General features: G+C 39.9%; 1 protein-coding gene across 8 annotated transcripts in view; it reads left to right on the top strand.

Annotated features, from left to right (window-relative positions):
- Positions 1-26,273, top strand: part of ELAVL4 (ELAV like RNA binding protein 4) — a 141,301-nt gene that overhangs the window by 106,462 nt on the left and 8,566 nt on the right. For 7 of the 8 annotated variants that reach the window (XM_042465403.1, XM_042465406.1, XM_042465407.1 and 4 more), the window contains 3 exons: positions 15,365-15,518; positions 17,196-17,421; positions 19,439-19,477. In XM_042465403.1, coding sequence (XP_042321337.1) covers positions 15,365-15,518; positions 17,196-17,421; positions 19,439-19,477 — 419 coding nt within the window. The remainder of the gene's footprint in view (positions 1-15,364; positions 15,519-17,195; positions 17,422-19,438; positions 19,478-26,273) is intronic. The other variant, XM_042465405.1, reaches the window with a different exon arrangement.

Raw genomic sequence — 26,273 nt, forward strand, 5'->3', positions numbered from 1 at the left:
ATAAAATGAAACGATAGGAGAGAGTTCCCACATGAGGAGGAGGAGTTGTTGTTGTTGTTGTTCAACATGTTTCAGCAAACTTTTTATTCCAGACTAATACTAGACACATGTGAAATGAAACAGTCACACCAGGTAGTCTTGCATAACCAACTAAACAAAGCTATGGCCTGTTACAGACTGCCAAAATAAAGCTGCTTCGGGTCTCTTTGGAGGTATGCTGTTTAAATGAGGCATGCATCCTAAGAATCCGGAAGCTGCACCAAAGCTGCACTCCAGTGCTTAGGAATGGAGTGTGGCTTTGGCGCGACCTCCGGACTCTGCATCATTTAAATAGCATACCTCCAAAGAGACTCGAAGCAGCTTTATTTTGGCAGTCTGTAACAGGCCTATGACTGACTCTGGAAACCAAGATTCGAATCCCTGTTGAGTAATGGAAATCTTGAGCAAATCACACACTCTCAGCCTCAGAGGAAGGCAAGGGCAACACCTCTCTGTGTAAATCCTGCCAAGAAAACCCTTTGATAGGTTCACTTTAGAGTGTCATAAGTCAGAAACGACTCAAAGGCTTACTACCAACAAGTGGATAGAGAATTGCTGCTTGTACTATATTTGAAAGAAGCCATTTGCAAAGGCTGGTACTGTAAAGGTATACCTCCAAGAGATTTAGTGAAACATGAGTATCTTTAATGTTTCACCAGCTTCGTAGGTTCACTCCATGAAAAGAAAATCCTTTAAAAGTTTGAATATTATGACTCTTATTAATAAATTATTAATACATTAAGAAATGGTTTCATGCATTTCTGATAGGTTTTGTTCTTGTTGGATCAAAAGATCCTTTATTTCTGAATCATGTGCATCAGCTGTAATAGAGAGTCCCTACTTCTAAGTACAGTACTTCATTTTTTGCTGTTGAGTATTCATTCCACACAGCTTAATCAATTATTTCTCTTATGCCGGCTGGTCATTATTTCTGTAAATATATCTTGAAGTGCCTGGATACCATCTTATTATTATTAATTTAAATAATCATAATTAATATTTTAAATTCTACACTGATCAAGTCAAATTCTACACTGACCTCAAATTGCAAAACTGCTAATATGATCCATGGGTGCTTCATTAAATTCTGTGTTTCAGACATTAAACCAGGCACCTGGATTAGGGTTGTGTTTTTTTTTAATTCCAGGAAACATTGTGTAATGTAAACAAGTCACTTCAAATTTCTCTATGACTGCTTCTTCATGTATTCACTTGTTTAAACTGCATGATGCTTTGCCTTTCTGTCTTCTTTCCTAGTTGTTACTTTGTCAGATTTGTGCCTTTGCTCTCTTTCTGTGAAACAGTAGTATTATCTTCTGTGTACTATAAAAATACCTATGATGTTACTGGCTCCAAATAATAATAATTATTATAGTACAGTTATCAGTACTCTCTTTGATACCGGAGGTGACTTGTAGCCGTGGAAACCTGCATCCTCCATGAACTTATCCAGCATTCCTTAGTAACCATCACTACATCTTGTAAATGGAGTTCCACCATTTAACCATATACTGTGTGAAGAAATAATATCATTTATCTGCCCTAAACCACCCCACTAGTCAGCTTCAATAGATGTCCCCTGGTTTTAATATTATAAGAGAGGGAGGAAAAGCTTCTCCCTATCTTCTCTCTCTAATTTTCCACTTCACCAGATGAGGTGGACTGTGTCCAAGAAAGTTTACGCTAGAAATTAAATTTATACTAGAAATTAGGTTTACTCTGGGAAATTCTTATTCCCAGTTTTAGGAGGTGCTGCTAAATTCTTTTATGTTTTGGCACTGCTTGTTAGTCATGTTGCTGAGCTCTCTGACTTCATATTTTCCTTTCTGACCTGAGATAGTCATTCTAGCTGAGCTTCTATCAGTGTAGTTTTGAGTAGGTCCTATTCATCATGGAGAGATTTGACCCTTTTGACGTTATGTTTCAGGGGTTCTTGTTTGCTTGTTTACCAGTCAACTTATTAAGTCCAAAAGGGGCTGTCCTTGGCACTCTTTTGCCCATGCATAAATTAGATTTAACAGGACTGTGTTCTAGGTTTCCAAACAGTTTTGTCTACTCACCTTTCATACTAGATCTTGGACAGTACCATTTAGGATGAAGTCCAGGGTCACCATGATGCACCTGGCTAGTTCCATGACTAACATAGTATCCAGAATAGTTATCTTTTTGTTTTGGACAGAGCATGCACTTATCCAGTCAGTATGAATAGGTCATTATTACAATATTACCTCCTTTAACTACTGTATATACTCATGTATAAATCTAGAAATTTTTGTCAAAAAATTGACCCAAAAATACTGGGTTGACATATCCATGGGTCAGTGTATTTTAACTCTTTTCCTTCTCCACGTAGAGTGATGAAATGTAAGAGCTTAGTCCATCCGAGGAGCATCTAAAAGAAGCACGAGCCTCCTGTACCCTTTTTGCCATGGTGCTGCTTCTGGCCTTTTTGAATGCTTGAATGGGAAAATAGCAGTGGTGGTACCTCTTTGGTGCTTCCCCTCAAAGGATTGCTGAGAGGTATTGGATTATGAATTTGAATAAGACATTTCTATATGAAGACAGAAAATCTCAACCTTTACATCTTTGTTACATGCCCCTAAGTTTTATTGGCAACTTATCCACAAGTCATATCATAATTCATATTTTTTGCCCCAAAACATGCCCTCGACTTATTACATGAGGTCGATTTATAGTCGAGTATATACTGTATATACAGTAATCTTCTGCTTTTATTCTCCTTGTCTAGATGATCCCCATAGTACCATTATCTTTAATGCTTCATATAGAAGGTTGATGATGGGGATGGAGGAGGAGAAAGACGGAGGCAGCAGGAAAGAGGAGGAGAAAGAGGAAGAGCTGTGGTGGCCAGGGGTGTAAGAGGAGGAAGGAAGAAGAGGAAAAGTGGTGGGGGTAAGAGGAGGGGGGAGGAAGACCAACAGCAATGGGGCAAGTGAGAGGAGGATTAGGAAGAGGAAGAAACATGGAGGTGGCGGCAGCAGGGAAGGAGAGTAAGAGGTGGCAAGGAAGAGGAAGCTCCTTGCTGCAGTGAGAGCTACAAGACAGCTTCAAGGGGACAGCAAAGTATCGCTGTCTCCAGTGGTAGTGCGACTGTGTGGCCACACCACCACTGAACACAATGGAACTTGGTTTTGATATTTGCGGGTGGATCTAGAACACTGAGGGCCCATTTTATTAGAAGAGAAAAGGAAATAAGTGTTACTTGTGCCTTCAAAAAGTAAAGACTAAACTATCTGTGTGCCAGACAGCAAAGTATTAAAAATATAGATTATTGGTCTAGTTATTGGCTTTCAGCCATTTAACTCAAAATGTAAAATAAAATAAGTGTAAGTACAGTGTGCCCGCACCATGCACACACCCCATTATCTCCTATGAGGCTCTAGCATAGGTAGATTTTCCCTTACGTGGGGGGATCCAGAACGGATCCCCTGTGTAAGAAGAGGGCCCACTGTATTAAAATAAAGGGAGACATCTAGACAAAAGAAAACAATGGGAAAACTGAAAAGGAATAACTGCCTTTGTACAATAATGCTTAATCATGCTGAATCATACATGATGCCATCATCTGGTGGCAAGTAGCCAAAACCATGGTAGCCACTTAACTGTTAGGTAATGTGGGTACTTAATGGCCTTCTATAGACAGCCAGTCTCATTCCCAATTGGATGGAAAATCTTTGTTTCCGGCTAACAGGGACCAGTTAGTTTCACTTCTGACTGGACAGACAGAACCTGAAAACAATATAAAAGCTACATCCCAAGACACAAAAGGGGAGAATCTTTAGGGGAGTCTCTAACAATGTGAAACCTCATTGTCCCTAACCGCCCTTCTACTGCTAGTGTTGTTCCTCACAGATAATATCTTTAAAGTGCTGGTAAGAGAGGGTGGGAGGGAACCTAACTATTATACAAGCCACTTTATTGACTTTCTCCATAGATGCCTGTTAGAGGTATTGGAGATAATATGTGGAATTCCTCAACAGATGATAGTGCTGTATGAGATGTTTAATTTCTTTTGAATGTAAATCTGTATGGCTGCTTATGAGTGATGTTTCGGAAGGTAAGTATGATGTAAAATGTTTGATTCCTTACATTCAGTGTAAAATCAATATGTAAAAATATGCTTGGGCAACAAAAAGGCCTAAGTTCTTCTCCAAGTGTGTGTGTGTGTGTGTGTGTGTGTGTGTGTTTGTACTGTATGTATTACTTCATTAACGTTAATAAAATAACCTAAAAATGTACTAAGCAGCCTGATCACCCCCAGCCCCTTTAATTATCCTGAAATTCCAGTACTTAAGAGTGCTCACATGGAGTATTAATACTAAATCCATCTGCTTGGGTTATACCATTGATGACGGGTTGGGGGTTTATGTAAGCAGAAAGTGACAGGAGGGGTCTTGAAACAGCTACAAGTATCTGAAATATGACAAAGAATCCTCAGGTCCCTCAAACCAAAGAGATGGCAGTGAGCAAGCACACTTGTTTCAATTTTCCTATTCACCTTTTTTGATTTGGAAACTTCTTAAAATTAGCATAGAACCACATGGTGTCCCTCTTCATTTGATTTATACATATTCCACTTTGCCCCTTAACTTTTTTGATCTGTCATTTTTTGCTGTAAGTTTATGACCTGTTTCAACCACATCTCTATTTGGATAATAGGAAATATTTACACTTTCATTTCTCAGGGATGGTTCAACCAAAACCAGATGCTTTGTAGTTTCATCATGTTCACTTTGAAAGCTATTCCACCATCTTTTTATGTTATATGCCAACAGGAAGTCAGGTAGAGCCTGCCCCCATTTGTACAGACCTGGCTCATCTCAGAATGTTTCCCAACATCTGACAACTATAAACACACACACCAGACACACCATCATTTTATCCATCTGTTGAGACTCCTCAGTTTTTCCTGTCAAGCTGCTCTGCACATAGAGCAGGCTGGCTTTCTTAGGGTTCCTCACTTTTAACGTCCTTTCTTAACAACCTAACTTTGACTTCCAGAACCTTCCAATATCTACCCATGCCATTTTTGCCAGCATGCACTGTATCAACTTAGTCCTCTCAAGTGCTATTAGTTAATGCTGCATGACATCTCCAGCTTTTACGTCAGACAGATAATCTTGTGGTCTGTGTGCCCATCACAAACCAAGATTTCAATGCTACTGAGGATCAGATCACCCACTATCATAAGCTCCATGCCCCACTGCACATATATCCTCAGTGCAAGAGGATATCTATCTGTCTTCAAAGGAATAGAATTCTCCTAAGAGATGATCTCCATCTCCCTCATTATGATAGTTTCCTTCAATAAGATCTTCATTATCTGTGATTGCAGAAAAGCTGTCACATGGAGAATGGGATGATATAATAATAATAAATAAAGCTTTTATTTTTATACTGCTTTTCCTCCAGATCAAAGTGGTGTACATACGATACAATAAAACTCTATTACACATGTCAAATACAATATTAAAAACAGTTATAAAAACAGCATCCCTGAAGGCCTTATTCACTAATATTTCTCCTCACCGCTTTCCAGGTCAGTTGTTGGTGGAGAGGAACGGACCTTTTCCCTGAGAGCTAAGAGCTCATTCTGGCATGCAGCACAGTACATTAGATGGCTATCATACCCCTATTGGCGTTCTAATTTCACAATTGTATTTATAGTTTATTCTAATTTTAAACATGTTATACTTCGTTTAATTGTTGATGTGGTACCTGAAAAACTCAAGTTACCTGTCTTCCTCTGCCTGTTGCTAAACTCACATGGGTGCTTTTGCCTGACACTCTGTCATTGGGTCTGGGGATGCTTAGTTACTATGGTCCTCCTCCTTTTCAGGAGCAAGACTTATATCGATCCTTGGGAGGGGCAGGAAATGTAAATTAACATTATTATTAGTAGTAGTAGTATTAGTATTATTATTAGTATACCTGCCTGCATTTTCTGAACTCAGCTGCTACAACAGCCACTAAGATTTGAATGCCTCAATTCAAAAATAGCAAGGTCTTGTGGGACAACTCCTACTTAGTTTCTTTCGATTTAGGACAATTGAGTCCCCTGGGGATGTAAATGGAGATCTTTCTCAGAGATTTATTAGAAGAAACGTTTAGCTCCTTTTTCTGTAGCCTGTGGCTTTCCTGGCTTACATGAAACAGAACTATATAGTCTGCAGACATTTTGAATACCTCATGATCATACTGTACTTAAGATTATCTTTGGGCTTTCCAGACCCGTGGTTCTTTGATCTGCTTCAGGGTATCTCAATTTATCTACCTGTATATACTCAACCTGTATATACTCAAGGGTATTAAAAGAACTACCAAATATATTATCGGAGCCATTGGCAATAATCTTTGAAAACTCCTGGAGACCAGGAGAAGTCCCAGCAGACTGGAGGAGGGCAAACGTTGTCCCCATCTTCAAAAAGGGGGGGAAAAGAGGATCCCAATAATTATCGACCAGTTAGTCTGACATCAATACTAGGAAAGATTCTAGAGCAGATCATTAAACAGAGAGTCTGTGAACATCTAGAAAGCAGTGCCATAATCACAAAAAGTCAACATGGGTTTCAGAGAAACAAGTCATGCCAGACAAATCTGATCTCTTTCTTTGATAAAATTACCAGCTTGGTAGATGAAGGGAATGCTGTGGATATAGTATATCTTGATTTCAGTAAGGCCTTTGACAAGGTTTCCCATGACATTCTTGCAAACAAGCTTGCAAAATGTGCACTAGACAACATAACTGTTACATGGATTTGTAATTGGTTGACTGGCCGAACCTAAAGGGTGCTCAACAATGGCTCCTTTTCATCCTGGAGAGAAGTGACCAGTGGGGTCCCACAGGGCTCTGTCCTGGGGCCAGTGTTATTCAACATCTTTATCAGTGACTTGGATGACAGAATTGGGGGTATACAGTACTCATCAAATTTGCAGATGACACCAAATTAGGAGGAATAGCTAATACCCCAGAGGACAGGATCAACATTCAAAATGACCTGAATAAACTAGAAAGCTAGGCCAAAGCTAACAAAATGAAATTCAACACAGAGAAATGTAAGGTACTGCACTTAGGGCGGAAAAATGAAATGAACAGATATAGGATGGGGGACACCTGGCTGAATGGAACTACATGTGAAAGGAATCTGGGAGTCCAAGTGGACCAAAAGTTGAATATGAGTCAACAGTGTGATGTGGCAGCTAAAAAGGCCAATGCAATTTTAGGCTGCATCAATAAAATATAGTGTCTAGATCAAGAGAAGTAACAGTGCCACTATATTCTGCTTTGGTCAGGCCCCACCCTGGAGTATTGTGTCCAGTTCTGGGCACCACAATTCAGAAAGGATATTGAGAAACTGGAGCATGTCCAAAGGAGGGCGACTAAAATGGTGAAGGGTCTGGAAACCATGTCCTATGAGGAATGACTTAGGGAGCTGGGGATGTTTAGCCTGGAGAAGAGAAGGTTAAGAGGTGATATGATAGCCCTGTTTAAATATTAGAAGGGATGTCATATTGAGGAGGGAGCAAGCTTGTTTTCTGCTGCTCCAGAGACTAGGACTCGGAACAATGGAAGCAAGCTACAAGACAAGAGATTCTACCTCAACATTAGGAGGAACTTCCTGACAGTAAGGGCTGTTCAACAGTGGAACACACTCCCTCGAAGTGTAGTGGAGTCTCCTTCCTTGGAGGTCTTTAAGCAGAGGCTGGATGGCCATCTGTCAGGGATGCTTTGATTTAGATTTCCTGCATTGCAGGGGGTTGGACTGGATGGCCCTTGTGGTCTCTTCCAACTCTACGATTCTATGAACTATAAGTCGACCTCATGTATAAGTGGAGGTCAGGTTTTGGAGCCAAAATTATGGACTTTGTGATGACCCATGGATGAGTCGAAGGTAAAACTTGGAGGCTTCTTCAGTGTGTGTATGTGTGTGTACAGCAAAAGAGACTCTAAATGAGGCAGTTTGTTTTATCTTTGGTTTCAGCCTTCACCCAGACAGGGACGGCAAGTGCAGGCAGGAGAGGATCTTTGTTTATTTGTTTAAAAGCAACTAATTACTCAGGACAGATTCTACCAGGAGCCCTGGTGGCACAGTGGTTAAATGCCTGTACTTATTCAAAACCATAAGGTTGTGAGTTCAAGACCAGCAAAAGGACTCAAGCTTGACTCAGGCTTGCATCCTTCCAAGGTCGCTAAAATGAGTACCCAGATTGTTGGGGGCAAATTAGCTTACAGTTGTAAACTGCTTAGTCACTGCTTAGGCGGTATGAAGCGGTATATAAATGAAGATTGTTTGTGTTAGTTTCTTTTTCTTTTGTGCCAAGTAAACAAACAATCTTCCCACTGCATGGGAAAATCTGAAAGATCTGCTATCACATTATCATACTGACCCGTAAATAAGTTGACCTGGGATTTTGGGGTCAATTTTTGGGCATAAATTTTTAGATTTATTAGCGTGGTACAAAGCGCCAAAAAGAGGCGCCTCCATGGCGCCTCTCTTTGCTCCACAGGAGCACCGCAGCAAACAAATTGTGCAGCGCTGCTTTTTTCGGCACTGCTGCAGCGCAGAAAAGCGCCAGAGACTGTGCAGTGACGCCGCAGCTGCACCACCCCGTTTGCAAGCTGCACAGCTGCGACGTCATCATTATGCACCCTGTCTGGTTGGTGCTGCGCAGCTGCAGCACACCCATGGTGTGCTAGGGTTGCGGGGCATGTGCACGCCCCGCCCTCAAGCAACCCTAGCTTGTAGACGAGTATATACAATATACATCTCAGGTTCCAGTAATAACTTCAGAGATTTTCCTATATTGTGTTTTGAACAGAATGTGGCTTTTGGCAGAATATGTTAAAATAGAATGACCATCAAAGGTAACTGTGTCCTCTGGAATGATTATTGAAAAGTTGAACAATATTTGGCATTCGTTGTGAAGATACCTATAAAAACTGCTATACAGCCAAGAAGGGTACCCGACAACAACAACAACTGTGTTATGATAAAGAATGGATGCTTCCAGGAGAGGCTTTTATTATACAATTGTACTCCCTCATTCACTGCATTTATATGGGGTCCAGATGCCCTCTTTTTCCATTTGTAACGATCTCATGTTTCCCCACTTCATCGTCTATCTTTTTGTTGTTGTTGTTGTTAAGGAGGCTGTTGTTCATTTCACTGCAGTGTTATTTAATTAAAGTCACAACCATTTAAATAATGTTCACCTTTTGATTTTCTGTTTGAGCTGTTACTTCCATTTCAGGATTTACTATTTTTTAAATTTTTAAAGCATTCTTATTCTACCTCTTCAGCCTAAAAAAAAGGTTAAAGAAGAAGGTTACATACAGTGATGTACACTCAGCCCTCCACATTTGCGGGTTTCAGGCTGCTTAACACGGTCAACCTCTTCGCACACCTCTCCTTCTCACCCTTCCTCCTAGCCAGCCAAAACCAACACCTTACATTCCCCTTCTTTGCCAAACTTTGCATCCTCCTCATTTCCAAAAACCTTCTCTTTGAGTCTGATATTTACAACCACCCCCGGAAGGATCCAACTTCTCTACCCTTCTCTCCCTCTCTCCCAGCCAGACAAAGGTGACACTGAACCTTCCCTCTGTGGTAATGGCTGAAAACATAGGATTCAGAATGGAAAGACTTTGGAAATGGGGAGAATGCAAAGTGTATCAAAGTGGGAAAGATACAGTGTTGCTTTGATCTGGCTGGGAGAGAGGAGGTGGAGAAGAGAAGGTGGATCCTTTGCAACCGTGGCTGCTAACATCAAATTGAAAGTGGAAGCACTTTGGAAATGTGGAGGTTAGGCATCAAGAAAGCTATGTGTTTCAAGGTTGCCAAGAGTGTTAGAGGTGGTGTTCTTGGTGTGAGATGATTCTTTATCATTCATGCTACATATTTCTGGCTTTTCCACTTTCACAGCTGTCCTTGATGCCTAACCCCCACAAATGTGGAGAGATGACTGTATCTATATACTTTACTCCCAGGTCAAGTCTCAAGTCCTTGCCAGATATTTTCAAGTCACATCTCATGTCTGGGAGCTGATTTAAGCAGGAAAAAAAAAGAGATGGGGTGCATTTCTCAGAATGGAACAGCAAACATGTTAGGCAATGGGCTTGAGATGGGGCAGAGATCTGCTCGGCAGCCTGTCCCTGCTGCATCTTGGAGGAGCCTTCTAATGATTTCAAAAGCTTTAGAAAGATCTTTCTGCCTGGAGAAAAAATAGGTTTACTATATCATATGTGATGGACATGTACAAAAAGAAAAAGATTTTGGCAAGAAATTCACAGAATAATACAGGAAATGTATCAAATTAAAATCAGAATGGAACCAGAATTGTTTCTTTTAAATATGGTTGAAGATAAGGAGGGGAGAAAGCACCTAAAAATCATATCTAATAACAATAGCCAGATTAGTTTTTGCAAAACGTTGAATAGAACCAGAGACCCCCTCAACTGATGATTGGCTTTTGAAAGCTTTAGATATAATAGAAATGGACAGATTCACTACATTGACTAAGGATAAGACAAAAAATGAGCAGGAAGATATATGGGATCCACTACTGAGATATTGTGCCTAGAGATGCTTGCAACGTAAATCAAAGTAAATCAAATCAAATTGATTAAAATGAATGTAATGAATAATGAGGTATTGTTGATAAAGCATTTTGAACTAAAAGTATGACAAGAGAGGAGATGGTACTATAAGGGAAATAACAATTAGACATAAACTGAAGAAGATGCTGATTGTAAATAAATAATGATTGTAAATGAGTTTAGATGATGTTGCAAGCAGACTGAATGTATTAAAGGATAGGGTGCACAGCCTCAAAATATAAAATGAATATAACATAAAAAGGGGGAAGTGGAAGGGGTAAAGGGAATTGGGTGAAGAGGAATATAAGAAGATAGCTGATACAGAAATTCCAGTAATGATGTTAAGTGAAATGAAGGGGGAGAGGGTTAGAAACAAGTATGAAATTGTTTGTTTGCTGATTGTTGCAGAATTATTTTTATGAGATGCCTAGAAATAAAGAATAGTTTTTTAAAAAAAAGAAATAAAGTTCCTTCCACTTCAAAACCATTTCCTAAAACATTTGCTGTTCTCCTCCGTGAAATGCACCCTGCATTGCACCTTTCAGAAAAATGCACCTTTCAGAAAAAGCAAAGTCCTTTCCACAAGAACTTAACTCCAGATCCCTAAGGTATACTACTGACCAGCAGTACCTTGTGTTACTTTTGGTCTGATTGTCACCCTCATGATAAAATATTCCAGCATTACTAGACATAACCTGAAAGAGTCCAAATTAAAATCCCCTTAACTGCCTCTTGTTGCATCTGTGGGAATAATATAAACAAAATTCTGAATAATATAAACAAACTTCTTTCATTGGTGGCTGAGATTGTGACACTTTTTGCTTTTTGATGGCTCACTGTAAACAAATTTTGTTTCATGCACAAAAGTATTAAAATATTGTGTATAAAACTACCTTTAGGCTCGGTATATAAGGTGTATCCAAAATATAAATGTATTTCACCTTTAGACCTGTGTTCTGTCTCATTGTATATGCAAATATCCCAAAATCTGAAAAACTGTGAAAAACTGTGAAATCCAAAAGATACTTGGTCCCAAGTATTTTGGACTGAAGAGACTCAACCTGTATTGAGTCTGAGCCAGGTGCCAGTATCTTATGTCCAAAACACACTGAAAGGATCATAAAAAAGATTATTTTTTAAGTGGATCTCAGGTGTGGTGTTTTTCTAATATAAATTAACACTAATAAAGGCATACTGGAAGATTCATAATGGATGGGAAGTGATTAAAAGGAATGTATACAGGAAAATGTGTTATTTTCAGGAATAAATCTTGTTGCCTCTGTCTGGTCAATAAATGCTTATTTTAAAATTTGCTTTGTTAACTGAGGCATACCTGCACTTAATATTACTAGGCTGGATCCATATTTTAAAATTTTCTTTTTTTTCAGTCTTGGAAATTGTTTATATTTCTTTATCCTCAGACTAACATGGCTGGGTCTTTGAATACTTGGAACAAATCATGTTTGCCATGGCTGTGTGATAAGGTGAAATCTCCTGCATATAGTGCTTTATTCATACAAGAAGATGAAGGGTTGGTTTACCTTGTGCCATAGCAAGACACAGCATGGTAGAAGTTTAACAAAAGAGGGGATAATTCACAGCCACCATTTTTTCTTGTCTTCATTTAACCCATTAATTTAATTTGTATACGGTAGAGCTCCTGTTTTCTGAACGTTGAATGTTAAATTTTGGCTGGAGTCCTGTGAGCACTTAACTAAGAGTAGATACTGTTGGACATTGATCTAAGCCAGTATATTTTTGTACATGCAATTCCTGTTTGGACAAAAAAGGCCTGTTAAAGTCTATATGTAGTTCTACCATATACATATACATGCATAACATATAGTTTCAAACAAATGTTTGGAATCACAGTTTATCACATGATATTATTTACGTTTTGAAACTTCAAAGGATATCTGTGTTAGCATGCATAAGCGTACTAAATAATGTCAAAATAATGGCATCCTTTAACACCTTAGTTGTAGTATACATTTTTGTGGACTAGAACCCATGTTGTCAAATGTACAAATGCTTTGAAATTTCAAAGTGCATCTGTGTTAGCATGCATAAGTGTACTAAACAATGTCAAAATAATGACATTCTTTCACATCTTAGTTGTAGCATAAATTTTCGTGGACTAGAACCCATGTTGACAAATGTGCAGAAACCTATTTTGAGTTTAGTACTACATGTTACATTAAGAATATAGCATTTACTTCACTTTAAGCTTGTGTCTTGATAAGTATGATGGCCATTGTACAGAAGGGATGGATTCATTTTTCTCTTCCCAGCCACTGCCTCCATATGATACACACATACACACACACACAGAGTTCAAGAAGGGAAACTAATGGTGACATTAGTCAAGAAATATATTCGTATATATGTGACATCTTCATGAAGTTGCACATGGGAGAAAAGACTGTCAGTTGCTCTTGAAATCCATTCTCTCTGAATTCTATTGGAATAAAACACCAGTAAATTATACAACCAATCCCACAAGCCCAGTGTGGATCAGTTAAAGTCCACAACTCAAGATGTTCTTCATGTCCAGATCTTGATCACTGAAAACTAGTGAATATATATACTTGTCCCTCCACATTTGTGGCTTTGACTTTTGAGGGTTTGATTAATATGTTCTCTCTAGAAATATCCAGTACAGCTCTATGGTCATCTTTAACCAAAAGTCACACTGGAGAACCTAGAAATTCCTAGAAAAACACTCTACTAGGCATTTGTAGCTCCTCCAGTGCAATTTTATGGGCACTGACTGGCAGATGTTGACCACAGAGTTGCACTGGAGGACCTAGAGATTCCTAGAGACATGTTCTCTCAGGAAAAAAGTAGTATTTGTGTTGATTGCCCCCACACACACATACAGGGGGGTCCTGTGCCTCTAACCCCAGAGAATGTGGTGTACTACCTACCTCAATATGTAACCCCCATTTTGTGCTCCAGTTACAAGCTCAGTGGGCCCAAATTTGAAAACCACTTGTTATAAAAGTGCACACAATATTTTAGAAAAACAACTTATTCATGTGTGATACTTGAATATCAATGGTTTTACATTTGTTGTCTGTAAAATGTGTGCCTCAGAAGAAAGGCTATGGAGGCAAAAATTAGTCATTCTTTATCATTTTATGGATTGATTCAGTGCCTATTTTAGGAGCAGAAAAATATGTGCAACCATCAGTTGTGTTTTGGAGACAAGGGTTTTGCCCCAGAGAGAACATGACTGAAACCCTTTCACACATATTGTTACATAAATGTAGTACAGGAATTTATGGATTAAGCTTGTCTACAAAATCCACAAAAGAGTGATACCTTTATTGACACAAGAATATATCATACAAACATTTGATGTTCCACTTGCTTTTTTATCAGGCAAAAGATGTTTTTAAAAATTATACGGGACAAGGTGATGATGCTAGAGTTTCTGGCTTATATTTTGTATCAGCTGTTTATGTTGTAGTTCACTTGTTCTGGAGAGATCTCAATGCAGGCAAGGGCCACTTCTCTTCTTGACCATGTGGGGATCAGAAAAAGGCAAATAAAAACTTGTCTTGAGGTTTTTAAAATAAGATTAAATGAGAAGGCTTCAGAAATTTGTTTGGGTTGCATATTCCAGTGTGTCCAAAAAGAAAAAAAAATTGGAGTGGTTTATATTATGTGGAATTGTTATCAGTACAAGAAATAATTTGGTGGAGAAACTGTTAAGAGTGTTAGATTTAACCAAGCTGGTTGGTTAAGATTTAAATGGGGAAAAAATGGCATTGCCAAAGTACATAAAATCTATATTCAGATTTAACTATTTTATGGATGCTGAATAATATATTAAGACATATTGACAGGCATCAGCTGGATTATAACTTTGGTTTTATATAAGGCAGAAATGAACAACCATTTTTATTTTGTTGGTTGTTTTTCCTCAGGGGTAATCTGTTAAGAGCTGCACATTGATGGTAGATGGGTCTGAAGCTAGTTGCGTGAGGCCAGAACCACAAGTAGTCAAACCTGCCCTTTCCCTCTCTTTCTTTCCGCCCCATCTCTCAGGCTTCCAGAGAAAAAACATATCACTTTTTGGGAAGGCTTTTGAAATTAGGCTGAGAGCCACAGGTTGGCCACTCCAGGAAAGGATGATAGTTCAATTTGAGTTGTAAACAGCACTGCAGCGAGAAGGATCTAGTTAATTGTGCAGATGTCTCACTAGTTATGCTGTAATAGAAGCAGAGCAGATCTTGCCAGCTTAGTTTGAATATGCAAAGAGAAAATGTCTCTCTGCAAAGACTCAGTTTCAGTTTCCAGCAGTTAAAATGAAATAACCCTGAACCAGAACATAAGTATATTCAAGTTGTACTAGATACAGTAAATCATTTTAAACACCCACAGTCCTTGGGGATAAATGTATAAAGCTGGTGTGTGGGAGATTGCACATTAATCTGCCCATCTTCTGTAGCTGTTTTTATTCCTGTAGTTAGAGACCTTTAGCCTTACATCTGTTTTTAAATTATATCCAGCTTTCTTTTTGTTTTCATTATTATTATTTTTATTGCACAACTACTATAGTAAGAGCAGGTAGAATGAAGTGAGAAGGTTATTTTAAACGAGCTGCCATGACTCAAAACAGACTGATCAGCATGCCTGTGATGTAAATGTATTTGTTTAAAGCATAATGTATTGTTTAATCAAATACTGTTTAACTCCTAGGTTTCCTATGCCCGTCCAAGTTCTGCATCAATCAGAGATGCTAATCTGTATGTCAGCGGCCTTCCAAAAACGATGACCCAGAAAGAGCTAGAACAACTTTTCTCTCAATATGGGCGCATCATCACCTCACGAATTCTGGTCGATCAAGTCACAGGTTGAAAAAACATTTCTTTAGTTTATACAGTTCTGTGCTTGAATGTGGTCTTAATGTGTTTGTTTCATGTTTTCTGAAATGAACTCTTACACTGACATTGAACCAGCAGGACAATTAAATGCCTTTTTCAGCACTTTTATGGGGTTTCTTACCCCCTCTCTCTGTCTCTTATGAATCAGCTGTAAATCCCAAAGCTGGTTTTAGGGACTCACTGGTTCAGTGAAAATGTTTAATCATACAGTCTGCCCACCCCATATGCGGACTTGTTGTATGCAGACTTGAGCTCATGTGGATGGCAAGCCCAGGGGGACAAAATGGTGTGGGATCACACCACCATTGAAATCAACAGTTTTCCCTTATGTGGGGGGGGGGGGGGGCCGGAACAGATCCCCTGTGTATACAAAGGGCCCACTGTACATTCATTCATTCATTCATTCATTCATTGTTTTCTGCCCTAGGATTCATTTAAAAATATTATGGGAATGTCTGGTATTGAGTAAGGATTCATGCAATTACTATTTATTTATTTATTCATTCATTTATTTATATCCTGCTCTTTTTCCAAAACTGGGACTCAGAGCGGCTTACAATTTAAAAGAATGGTACAATTAAAAACATACAAAAGTGATGCATTAAAATAGAATTAAATTACTACAATATTAAAATTGATCACTCGTTCAAAGAATTAAAATAAAGTTGAAAGTGTTTAAAACAGTACACTTTAAAACAGTACAGCACCTCAGCCCATTCTTTAAAGACTTTCTGTTTTAAAAGCCTGTCTGAATTAAAAAAAAATTAGAATAGAAAGATCTGCCAACAGGAGGACAACAAGAAGGAGGTCATTCCTGCCTCTCTGGGAAGTGAGTTCCAGAATCTAGGGCTAGCCACTGAGAAGGCACTCCCATGTCCCCACCAACCATGCTTGCAATGATGGTGGGACTGAGAAAAGGGCCTCTTCTGATGACCTCAGAGCCCAGGCTGACTCATAAAGGTTGGGGATACAGTCTTCCAAATACCCTGGACCTGAGCCATATAAGCTTTATAGGTTATAACCAGCACTTTGAATTGTGCCCAGAAATCAACTGGCAGCCAGTGGAGCTGTTTCAACAGGGGCATTGTGTAGTCTCTGCTCCAGTTAATAGTTTGGCAGCAGTTCTTTGAATCAGCTGTAGTTTCCAAACACTCTTCAAAGGCAGCCTCAAGTAGAGCTCAGTCCATTAGGTAACTATTTCTTTTATCGTAAACCTACATTTCAACTCTACATCTTCCCTTCCTTTCCCTGATGTAGCCCTCAGCATTGCTCAGGCAAAAGCTTTGGAATGTTTCCCAACTCTTTAGATCAGACTCTTTATTTTTCCCCCTACAATGAAGCACTCCTGGAAGATGAAGCACAAATATTAAGAAAGAATTTACCCTAGTTTTCTGTGACAAAAGTAGCTCCATCAGTGGTTGTGGACAGTTCCCCCCCACCCAAACCCAGGATTTCTTTTGGATCCTGACTATATATTATCTAGGTAGAATTGTTAGGAATTATGGTATATTTTATTGCGACCCAAGGAAAATATTCAGGATTTGTTTTGTCTTTGTTTCTTGTAACACCTTGATGCTACACACACACACACACACACACACACCATTGCCCTTCAGTTAATTAAATCTCATATTCTTTTTTGCCAGGTGTCTCTCGTGGTGTGGGATTTATCCGTTTTGATAAGAGAATAGAGGCAGAAGAAGCCATAAAGGGACTTAATGGCCAGAAACCCAGTGGTGCTACAGAACCGATTACTGTGAAATTTGCTAATAACCCCAGTCAAAAAACAAGCCAGGCCCTCCTTTCTCAGCTGTATCAGTCTCCCAATCGACGCTACCCTGGACCTCTTCACCACCAGGCTCAGAGATTCAGGTAACTATTAATTATCCTATGCTATTTATCATAGTCTGGTTCATGAGCTTTACTAAAAGCTATAGACTCCTTTTGAAATAGTAGGCTATCACTGAGAGTGTCTCATCTTGGAAGTTAAGCAGAATCAACCCTAGTTAGTTCTCAGATGGGGGACAGCCTATGAATACTGGGTGCTGTAGGCTATATTGTAGAAGAAGGAAGTGGCAAAACTACCTCAGTATTTGTTGCCTAAGAAAACCCTATGAACTTAATGGGGTCGCTGTAAGTCAACAGGTGACTTGAAGGCACATACACATTCACACAGCTTTTGTGGGATGAGGGATAGGATAACTTAAAGAGCTTACTACAACTAAAAAAAATAAAAGCAACTTTGCCCATTTCTTTATCTTTTTATGTGAGACAGATTACTGTATAAAACTTGTGCAAGTCTAAAAATTTTAGTCAAAAAATTGACCGAAAAAAACCTGAGTTAATTTATCCATGGGTCATTGTGAGTACTGTACCTTACTCTCTTATTAAAAAGGAACCTCCCCTGGTGAAAGGCAACAGTGTAATCTGTCCTTAACCACCACCACCACCCTTACTATCTCAGCCTTAGAGTGAGCACAAATAGTTATACCTGCTGGAATTTTGTGAATTCTTTGGCATAGTTTTCCTTGCTTCCTCTTTTAGATCTTTTATTACATGACCCTAAGTTTTACCCTTGACTTAGCATGTCAAAATCCATAATTTTGGCCCCCAAACCTTCCCTCGACTTGTACATGAGATCAATTTATAGTCAACTCTGTATGGTAGGTCTCCTTCCCACCTAAGAGAGTTGAGTATTGTTTAAAATGATAGTATTGATCACCTGGTAAATGTTTCTTACAGTTTGCGAACATACTGCTTGGATTTTTGTTGTTGTTGCATGCATTTTTTCTTCCTCTACCAGCTCTTTGTATATTTATGCCAAAAACTTGCTTTCACTCTTGGAATGTCTAAGTTTTGGTTAATGTTAACATTAAGACATTTATTGCTATCTGTTGCCATCAGTTCTTCCTTTAAATATTTTAATATTTTTTAAAAATAGAAGAACAGTGATATTTTGTATTTTATGTATCAGCGCATACTTAACAGTACTTTTATATCTGTACTTTGAGTATAATACATTACGCAAAATTCTAAATAAATGTATCAGAATATTGCATAGTACAGTATTTAAAACATTTCAACAATAATCTCTGCTTATTTGATATCACTCTGGTAAATGTTTTGGATTTCATCATTTTCATTTCTTCTGACAGTTCACTTATTATGTTCTGTTTATTGTCTGAAAGCTAGCTTTCAAGGAAGAAAAAGGATGAATTAATATAAAAATGCATGTGTGTTGTACTTTGTAGAGGCTTTTATTTATTAATGACTGCACATCAAGCTAAGCAGTCTCAATGATTTGATCATTAAATCAAAATTATTAATAAACTGGCCTGAATCCCAATTTTGGGGGAAAGGTGGGGTACAGATAAAGTTAGAATAATCTGTAAAAGTTTGCAAATTACACTGTAGCATGTTTTAGAGATCAAAACTAATTTCAATTCAAAAGGAGAAGATTTGCACAGTGTGAAAAATGCAGAGCCCTAAACAGGTGAAGCGAGCATGTAATTTTTATGTAACAATTTTATGATGCAATTGTATTCATAGGTTGAATGGCAATAAAATAGTACATAGCTGAAAATACAATAACAGTTACAATTTCACAGGTTGTACAGGCACAAAATCACAAGTTAATTTTTCTGTGTCACATCATATTTTGAGATGGTGGAATGCTACCCTTCTTCATTACCAGCACATCTAAAAATGACTTCCATGTACTTTCATATAGAAGTACGTTTATTGCTGGTGATTGATTAGGCCTGCTGGATGTATGGGAAATGATGTTGAGAATTTCTTCTGTGAAAATGGAGCATTATTAATAAAAGTTCCATTGAGCAATCTTGCCATCTGTGAGACATTAACCCAGAGACCCTCCTTCTCTTTTCAGGCTGGACAATTTGCTTAATATGGCCTATGGCGTAAAGAGGTAATTAGAATTCCACAGATTGCCAGATGTCCATGTTGGCACAGATTGGTGCCATAATTTTTTTTAATTCACTAACTTTATTTTGTTTTTAATGCCTTCTTTTTTCCCACCAGCATGCCAAATGTTTTCTGTTTTTTCCTTTGGACTTCAGTTGATTTTCTTTAACACCATGCACAAACACAAGCACGCACAAGTGTGTAGATAATTGCTTTTATTTCACTTTTTATTTTCTTTTTTCTCTCCCCCCCCCCCAGGTATTCTCAGATGGTTTAGGTGCAACAGCTACAAGTCTTGTGATCTCCAGTGTGTTCTGTTCAGTGCTTTTAAAAGTTTCATTTAATAAAAGTTTATTAACAAAGATTTTATGTCATATAAAATTACCACTGAAAATAAATTAAAAACCAATATTTGCTATAAAAGAATTAGGGACCCCATAACATTGGCTCTTTTTGCCTTTCCTAAACCACTGTAACTGTATGCACCTTAATCAGATATATGTTTCCTTTGTTACAGGTTTTGAAATAATTCCCAGTAATTTGGAGCTTCTTGTTTGTTGTCTTTTAATATATGTTTTATTCTGATTTTGATTTCAGCTATTAGTACTAGAAATTTGAAGATACTGTCATGGTCTCATGAAAAGAGTACATTAGTATGGCTTCTTTGTATAGAAAATATGATAACTTTCTTGTTCTATATATTCACAATTGGGAAATATTGCTCATCTAGCTTTAGTAGCTTTGATCCAAATCTAGTTGCTAGTCCCAACCAGAGTAAAACCATTGAATCAGTAGAATTTGCACAAATATTGATATGACATTCATCTGTTGATTCAATAGGTATACTGTAGTTGGAACCAGTACTTGAATTTACACAAATAGGCCTTCCTAAGCTTCTCACCATAATGCCACATGGTATACCTTACTGTATGTATATGTGTTTCATTCCTGTGTTCCATTTATACTGGGGGGAAAATAGCTGTAAGTATCATGGAAATTAAAGTGTCACAAACAAGCTGTAAGTACTGTGTCACATTTTGCATATTAAGTTATCACACATGCATTATTCCTGGCTTGTATCACTGTAACCTGCATTTGGTCTGTCCTTTGAAATGATAGTGAGTGGGATACCCACCTAGGGATTTTCAGTTGTTTTATGTCTTTTCCCTATGCAACTTTTTCAAAGTAAGGCTGCTGTAGCAAAATTTTTAATTTAGGAGCAATTAGTAAGTTTTGTGGGTTCTGGGTGAAAATTGTGGTATAATATTGGGGCATGATTTTTCTGGAAGTTGTATCGATATGGATCAGAATCCACATGTTTTTGTGGCCACAAGTGGTGCAGTGGGGAGGGAAAAGAGACATTTAAAATGGCCACAATCTTGTTCACAAAATAGATGATATCTTACTCTCTAATTATTACACAGCAATCATTCATACCTCAAATTAACCATAAAATTATGTTCTATAATATGGATGAGAACATCTGTTCAGAAGCTTAAGTACCAAAAATAGGAAGTAACCCACATTTTACTTAGCTTTGTTGTAAATAGCTGTTAATTCATTGCCTCAGTCAAATTAGTATAGGAACCAATATTGTAGAATATGAATTTAATGCCATTGATTGTAGTGAATTTTCTGTTTTGTTTATTTACTAAGTCATTCCTTAATATATATGTGAATGAATGCAATTTAATACACAGATGTAAGCAAGCATATTAATATGAGACATGTAGTTTTTATGCTACAGAAGGAAACATTGGTACAGTCTGCCCTTGCCTTACGTGGGAGATCCGTTCCGGACCCTCCTGTGTAAGGTAAAAAGCATGTATGCTCAAGTCTCATTAGATATAATGGGGTTTATGCGCTGTGGGTGCACGTGCCAGTCCTGTGTTCTCCCAGTGGCTTCCGCACAAGCTGGAAGCCGCCTATAACGAGCCCACATATGGTGCAGGCTCACTGTATACTTGTGTAGTAATAGCAGCAAAGGTGCCTCAAGGATCTTACATAGCGAAATTTAGACCAAAAAAATGAGGAATATTTTATTAACATTATCTATAGTCTGATGTCTGTATTTCCTCTATCATCTGATTTCCATATGGCATGGGATAGTATTTTCTCCTACCATATGTGGAATATGCCCATAGTATGGCACATCAAAGAATAGTCTGTGTTTATTTATCTTTTGTTGTCTCACATATATCTGCTGACACAGAGTCCAAAGCAGTGTTCTGAAACAGAGGTTTCATAGAGATAAGAATAAACAGCTTGCAAACAAAATATAGTAATATGGCTGTTGTATCTGATGGCATTCCATGCATTACAGGGTTAGAAGCAGTATATAAATGAAGCTTGTTTGTTTATTTTGTTTTACTAAAAGTCTGTGAAATGTTTTTCTCTGATTGTAGGAAAGCCTGTAGGAAATGGCTGGCAGAATCTTCACATGTCTGGATGAATTTATTTTATGTTGTAAACCTAATTTTTTCAGTTGCCTCTGAACCCAGAAAGGGTCCAAAAGTAGTGAATAATTTCAATTTTAACATGATTTAAATTTTTTAGAATATTGTGACACAGTAGTTCAAGAACAAATGCTTACTTATTTTAACTAATTCAGAACTATTTGGAAGGAAAGCATTCTAAAACTAAGCAAAGAAGGAAGCCCTCTAATGTTTTTAGGAACAGTGTTCCACAGTCAGGGTTGCACCACAGAGAAGCTCTTATCTTTTATTCCTTCCCAACTTCCCTTTGCTTGGACTGGTGAGACATGTAATCAGCCATCTGAACAGATCATAAGCGGTGACATGATCATTTGGACTTTGGCCCTGTACAGACTGGCACCTTGCGCTGGCCTTGGGCTGCTTTTAGGGCTCTGTAGGGCTGAGCGTCCATATGCGCCTAGCCCTACAATCGTCACCCATGTACCATCTTGCCATGGCCCCGTCCACATGGGGTGCAGCATTGTGATGCACAGGCGTCCGAGCGCCCAAACAGTGCTCGCCGGAAAAGGTGCCATGGCGCCAGATTGCAGTGCTTACGATGCTTCTAAAAAGAAGCTGCTCTAAGCAGCTTCTTTTTAGGGAGTGCAGCGGTTTCGCGCCGTACAGTTGGCATGGCACCAATGAAGGGCAAGAACAGGCGGCGTGGAGCCACCCGTCTGTATCCCCCCTTCATCTTTTGAAGAGCCCTGGTGGTGCAGTGGTTAAATGCAAATCTACAGTGCTATATAAATAAAGCATAATAATAATAATAATAATAATAATAATAATAATAATAATAATTGCCTGTACAGCAGCCACTCACTCACACATCACAAGGATTTGAGTTCAGTACCAGCCAGGGGCTCAGGGTCGACTCAGCCTTGCATCTTTCTGAGGTTGCTAAAAACCCAGCTTGTTGGGGGCAGTTAGCTTACACGTTGTAAATCACTTAGGGAGCGTTTAAGTGCACTGACAAGTAGTATAGAAATGTACTTGCTATTGCTATGCTATAGTCTCTCAGATATTCTAACTGCAAACCATTCAGAACTTGATAGTTAAGGACCAAGAGATTGGATTGTGTCCAGCAACAAATTTGCGGCAAATGCCCTTGATGCAAGCCCAAACATTGTAGTCAATGATGAAAGTGTCAGAAGCAGTCTGACAGCTGAGTTTTGCCTGAACTATGGTTTATTGAGGCTTTACAACAGTGCCATCAGAAATAGCAAACGTTATGTATTATAGCACTTATGCCTCAGTATTTGCTAGTTCACGGATATGAATTACGAGAAGGTCACCTTCAGCTGTAGAGAATATGTGTGGAATTGCACCAGATGGTGTTTAATATGACTGGAATGCCCATTTCCTGAGTTAATTGCTGTCTTCAGTTTGATCTGTTAGACTCTGTTTCCATTCTTATTTGTAGTTACACTAGGATTTTTCTGTGCATGGTCAACTGAACTAATTTAAAAAAAAAAAGAATGCATCAATTGCAAAACAAAACCGTTGTTGTGTGGAATGCAGTGTGATAGTGCTAGTGCATTTTTGTATATATTTTTGTGCTTATAGGATTATTGTAGCAACTGCCTCTGGCTGGCTGTAGGGCTCGAATCCTTCTTTCACTTTAATATTGCTTGCTTCAATAGGTAACAGAAAATCATAGAATCAATTAATGGGAAGGGACTCCAGTTGTCATGTAGTCCAGTTCCCTTCCAGTGTAGAAATTCTCCATGCAAAAAGGAGAACTTCTTCTATCCATACAGTCAAGAGCTAGAACCTCATGAGCCAGAACCTGGAAAAATCAGGATTCAGAATAATGCAAAAAGCCTCTATACATACAATAAGGGCAAAACCTGAGACTTGTCACTTTCACAGGAACACAGTGATAATGGGTTGGGCTTATTAATAAGCGACCCTCCTTATGTGTTCCTCACAGAGAATGACTGAACGGGGCTGAGATCTGATTAAATAATTGTTTGTATAATACACATTTTGATTAAATTTGAAAATCTGCAAAATATACATTGTGGATACTTCAAAAAATAAATTATAATTCACAGCTATTGAGGGGAACTCTTCAGGTCTTGGGTTTTCCAAATACAGTAGAGATCAAAGCCCTTTTTGCAAGAGACCAAACTCATATTTTCACCACTGGCACGTCCCTTTTCTTTTATTTTTATTTCTGTTTTCGTACAGTGTGTGGAAAAAAAAAACAAAAAAAAAAAAAAAAAATTAAAATTTAACAAAAAAAAAACCCTACAGTGCTTTATTTTATAATAAACTTTAATAATACTAATAATAATTTTTCTAGCCAAGGGTTTGATTTAGACCATAAGGTGGGGCACTGTAATGCCGTTTATTAAATAAACATTGCAAAAACATGGGGGGGGGGGGGGGGGGAACTTCCATCTTAAGAGTTGGTTCCAACGCTTAAACATTGTGAATTTGATAATGAGAGAAATCACAGCCAGTTTTTCTAGACACAGTTGTGACCATTTGATACATTTGATCTTTCTTTTCCGTGGTCTCTGCGAATCATACAATGGGTTTCACTGCACCTGCGGCAGTGCTGCTCGGAACCTACTGGAATCACTGGGCAGGTTTACTCTGCAACATATTGAAATTTTTGGCGGTAACTCCGCCCCCACCCGTTTATAAGGCCCCTGCCTTCCCGCTCTTTTCCCCCAGTTCTTTTTTTTCCACCGCGCTAGTGCTTCCAGGGAACTTTCGCTTGCTTCACTGCTTGGAATCACTTTCGTTTTTTGACCTCGGACTGTACTCTTGACCATTCTTTTGTCCCGCCCTGGTACTTCGGACTTTCGGACTGTTGACCTCGTTACGGATTCTCCTCTGGCTTTGGCGACTTCGGAAATGCCTGCACCCTTCAAAGAGTGCGCATTTGCGGGGGCAAGGTGCCGTCCAGGACCCGCACTCTCCTGCCTGCTATGCCTTGGCAAGAACCATGATACCAAGCCTGCCTGCTCTGCAGATCCCTCTCGTCTCAGGCCCGGAAAAAACGTGAAGTCCCGGCTCACTTCGCCACGATTGCCCTCGGCCAAAGGTACAAAGGGGGGTTCACGGTCGTCCTCTGTTCGCCCTCCGCGCCCCCGCTCTTCTTCTCGGGCCAGTGTGTCCAGTGCCACCTCCGGAAAGGCCGCCGTCCCCTGCGTGGTGTGTGTCCGGCGCGGGACAATCCCTTCCCCCCCCTCCGATGTTGGCCCGTGGCTCGAAACCGCCCAGCGCCACCGATGAACCCTCCAAGCGCCCCCACAAGTCTTCGGGGACTGAGTGGTACCGAGCCGGCCCCCAACCGAGAAGAGATCGGAGGGCTTGCACTCTAAGAAGGCTACCGAGCCGGAGGGCCCGTCTTGTTCTCGCCTTCGTCATCAAGGCTTCCAAGGCATCTCGCCACGCTTCAAGCCTAAGGAGCTGTGCTGTGCCTTCGGGAGGCGACAGGGTCTCCAAGACCTTCCCTTGTCGGCAGCGGCTGCTGTCCTCCTAGACCTCCCGGACAATCCTTTCTTCCAACGGAGGAGGGTCCCCAGGCCTGGAAAGAAGAGGCACCACGACAAGTCGGTTTCGTGATCCTGCCCCGAAGAGTCCAAGTCTTCGAAGGACCTGCCCACCACCGACCCACCGAGGCGAAGGATTAAGAAGCGCTCCCCTTCCAAAGCGGCTCGCGCCTTCCACTTCGCAGCCCCACGCGATTCGAGGAGCCTACGCCTGAGGGTCGGCTGACCCCGGTGCTGACACGCCACTGCCTCAGCCCACCATGGACTTTGTCCACGGGACGGAGGACCCCCGCTCTCCTTCCTTCGCCGGAACACCGGTCGCCTTCCCACTCTTGGGACCGACAACGACGACGACCAGCCCCCCCCACAGAAGGGGATACCGGACCTGTTCTTCGATTCTCAATCTGGCCGGTATTTATTTTGTCGGTTTCGGAAGGACAGAGCGATGAGGCGTTTCACCAGGCTGAACCCCCCGCCCGCACACCAGGGCACCCCGTCCAGATCTGGTCCTGACCCTATCTGTTTATGAAGAGCGCCGTCTTCCACCTCGCAGGCGCTCGCGATCCGCGGCCCTCGTTCCAAACCCGCCCTGAGGTTCCAAGTCAGGGTGACGGACCCCCTCTCCTCGACTTGGACTCTGATGAGGAGCCTTTGCTTCCGTCTGAAGAACTTCGGATGAGGACGTCTTTTTCGGTGTCGGCCCTCGCCGCCAGAGGATGATAACCCGCAGCCGTCTTCCCCCGTCGGATGACGTCCGGTCTTTCAGGAACAATCGTCAAGGTGCCGGGAGGCGCTCGACTCGAGCTCGCTTCCCCGG

This window comes from Sceloporus undulatus, chromosome 4, assembly GCF_019175285.1.
Source record: "Sceloporus undulatus isolate JIND9_A2432 ecotype Alabama chromosome 4, SceUnd_v1.1, whole genome shotgun sequence".
Taxonomy (NCBI): Eukaryota; Metazoa; Chordata; class Lepidosauria; order Squamata; family Phrynosomatidae; genus Sceloporus; species Sceloporus undulatus.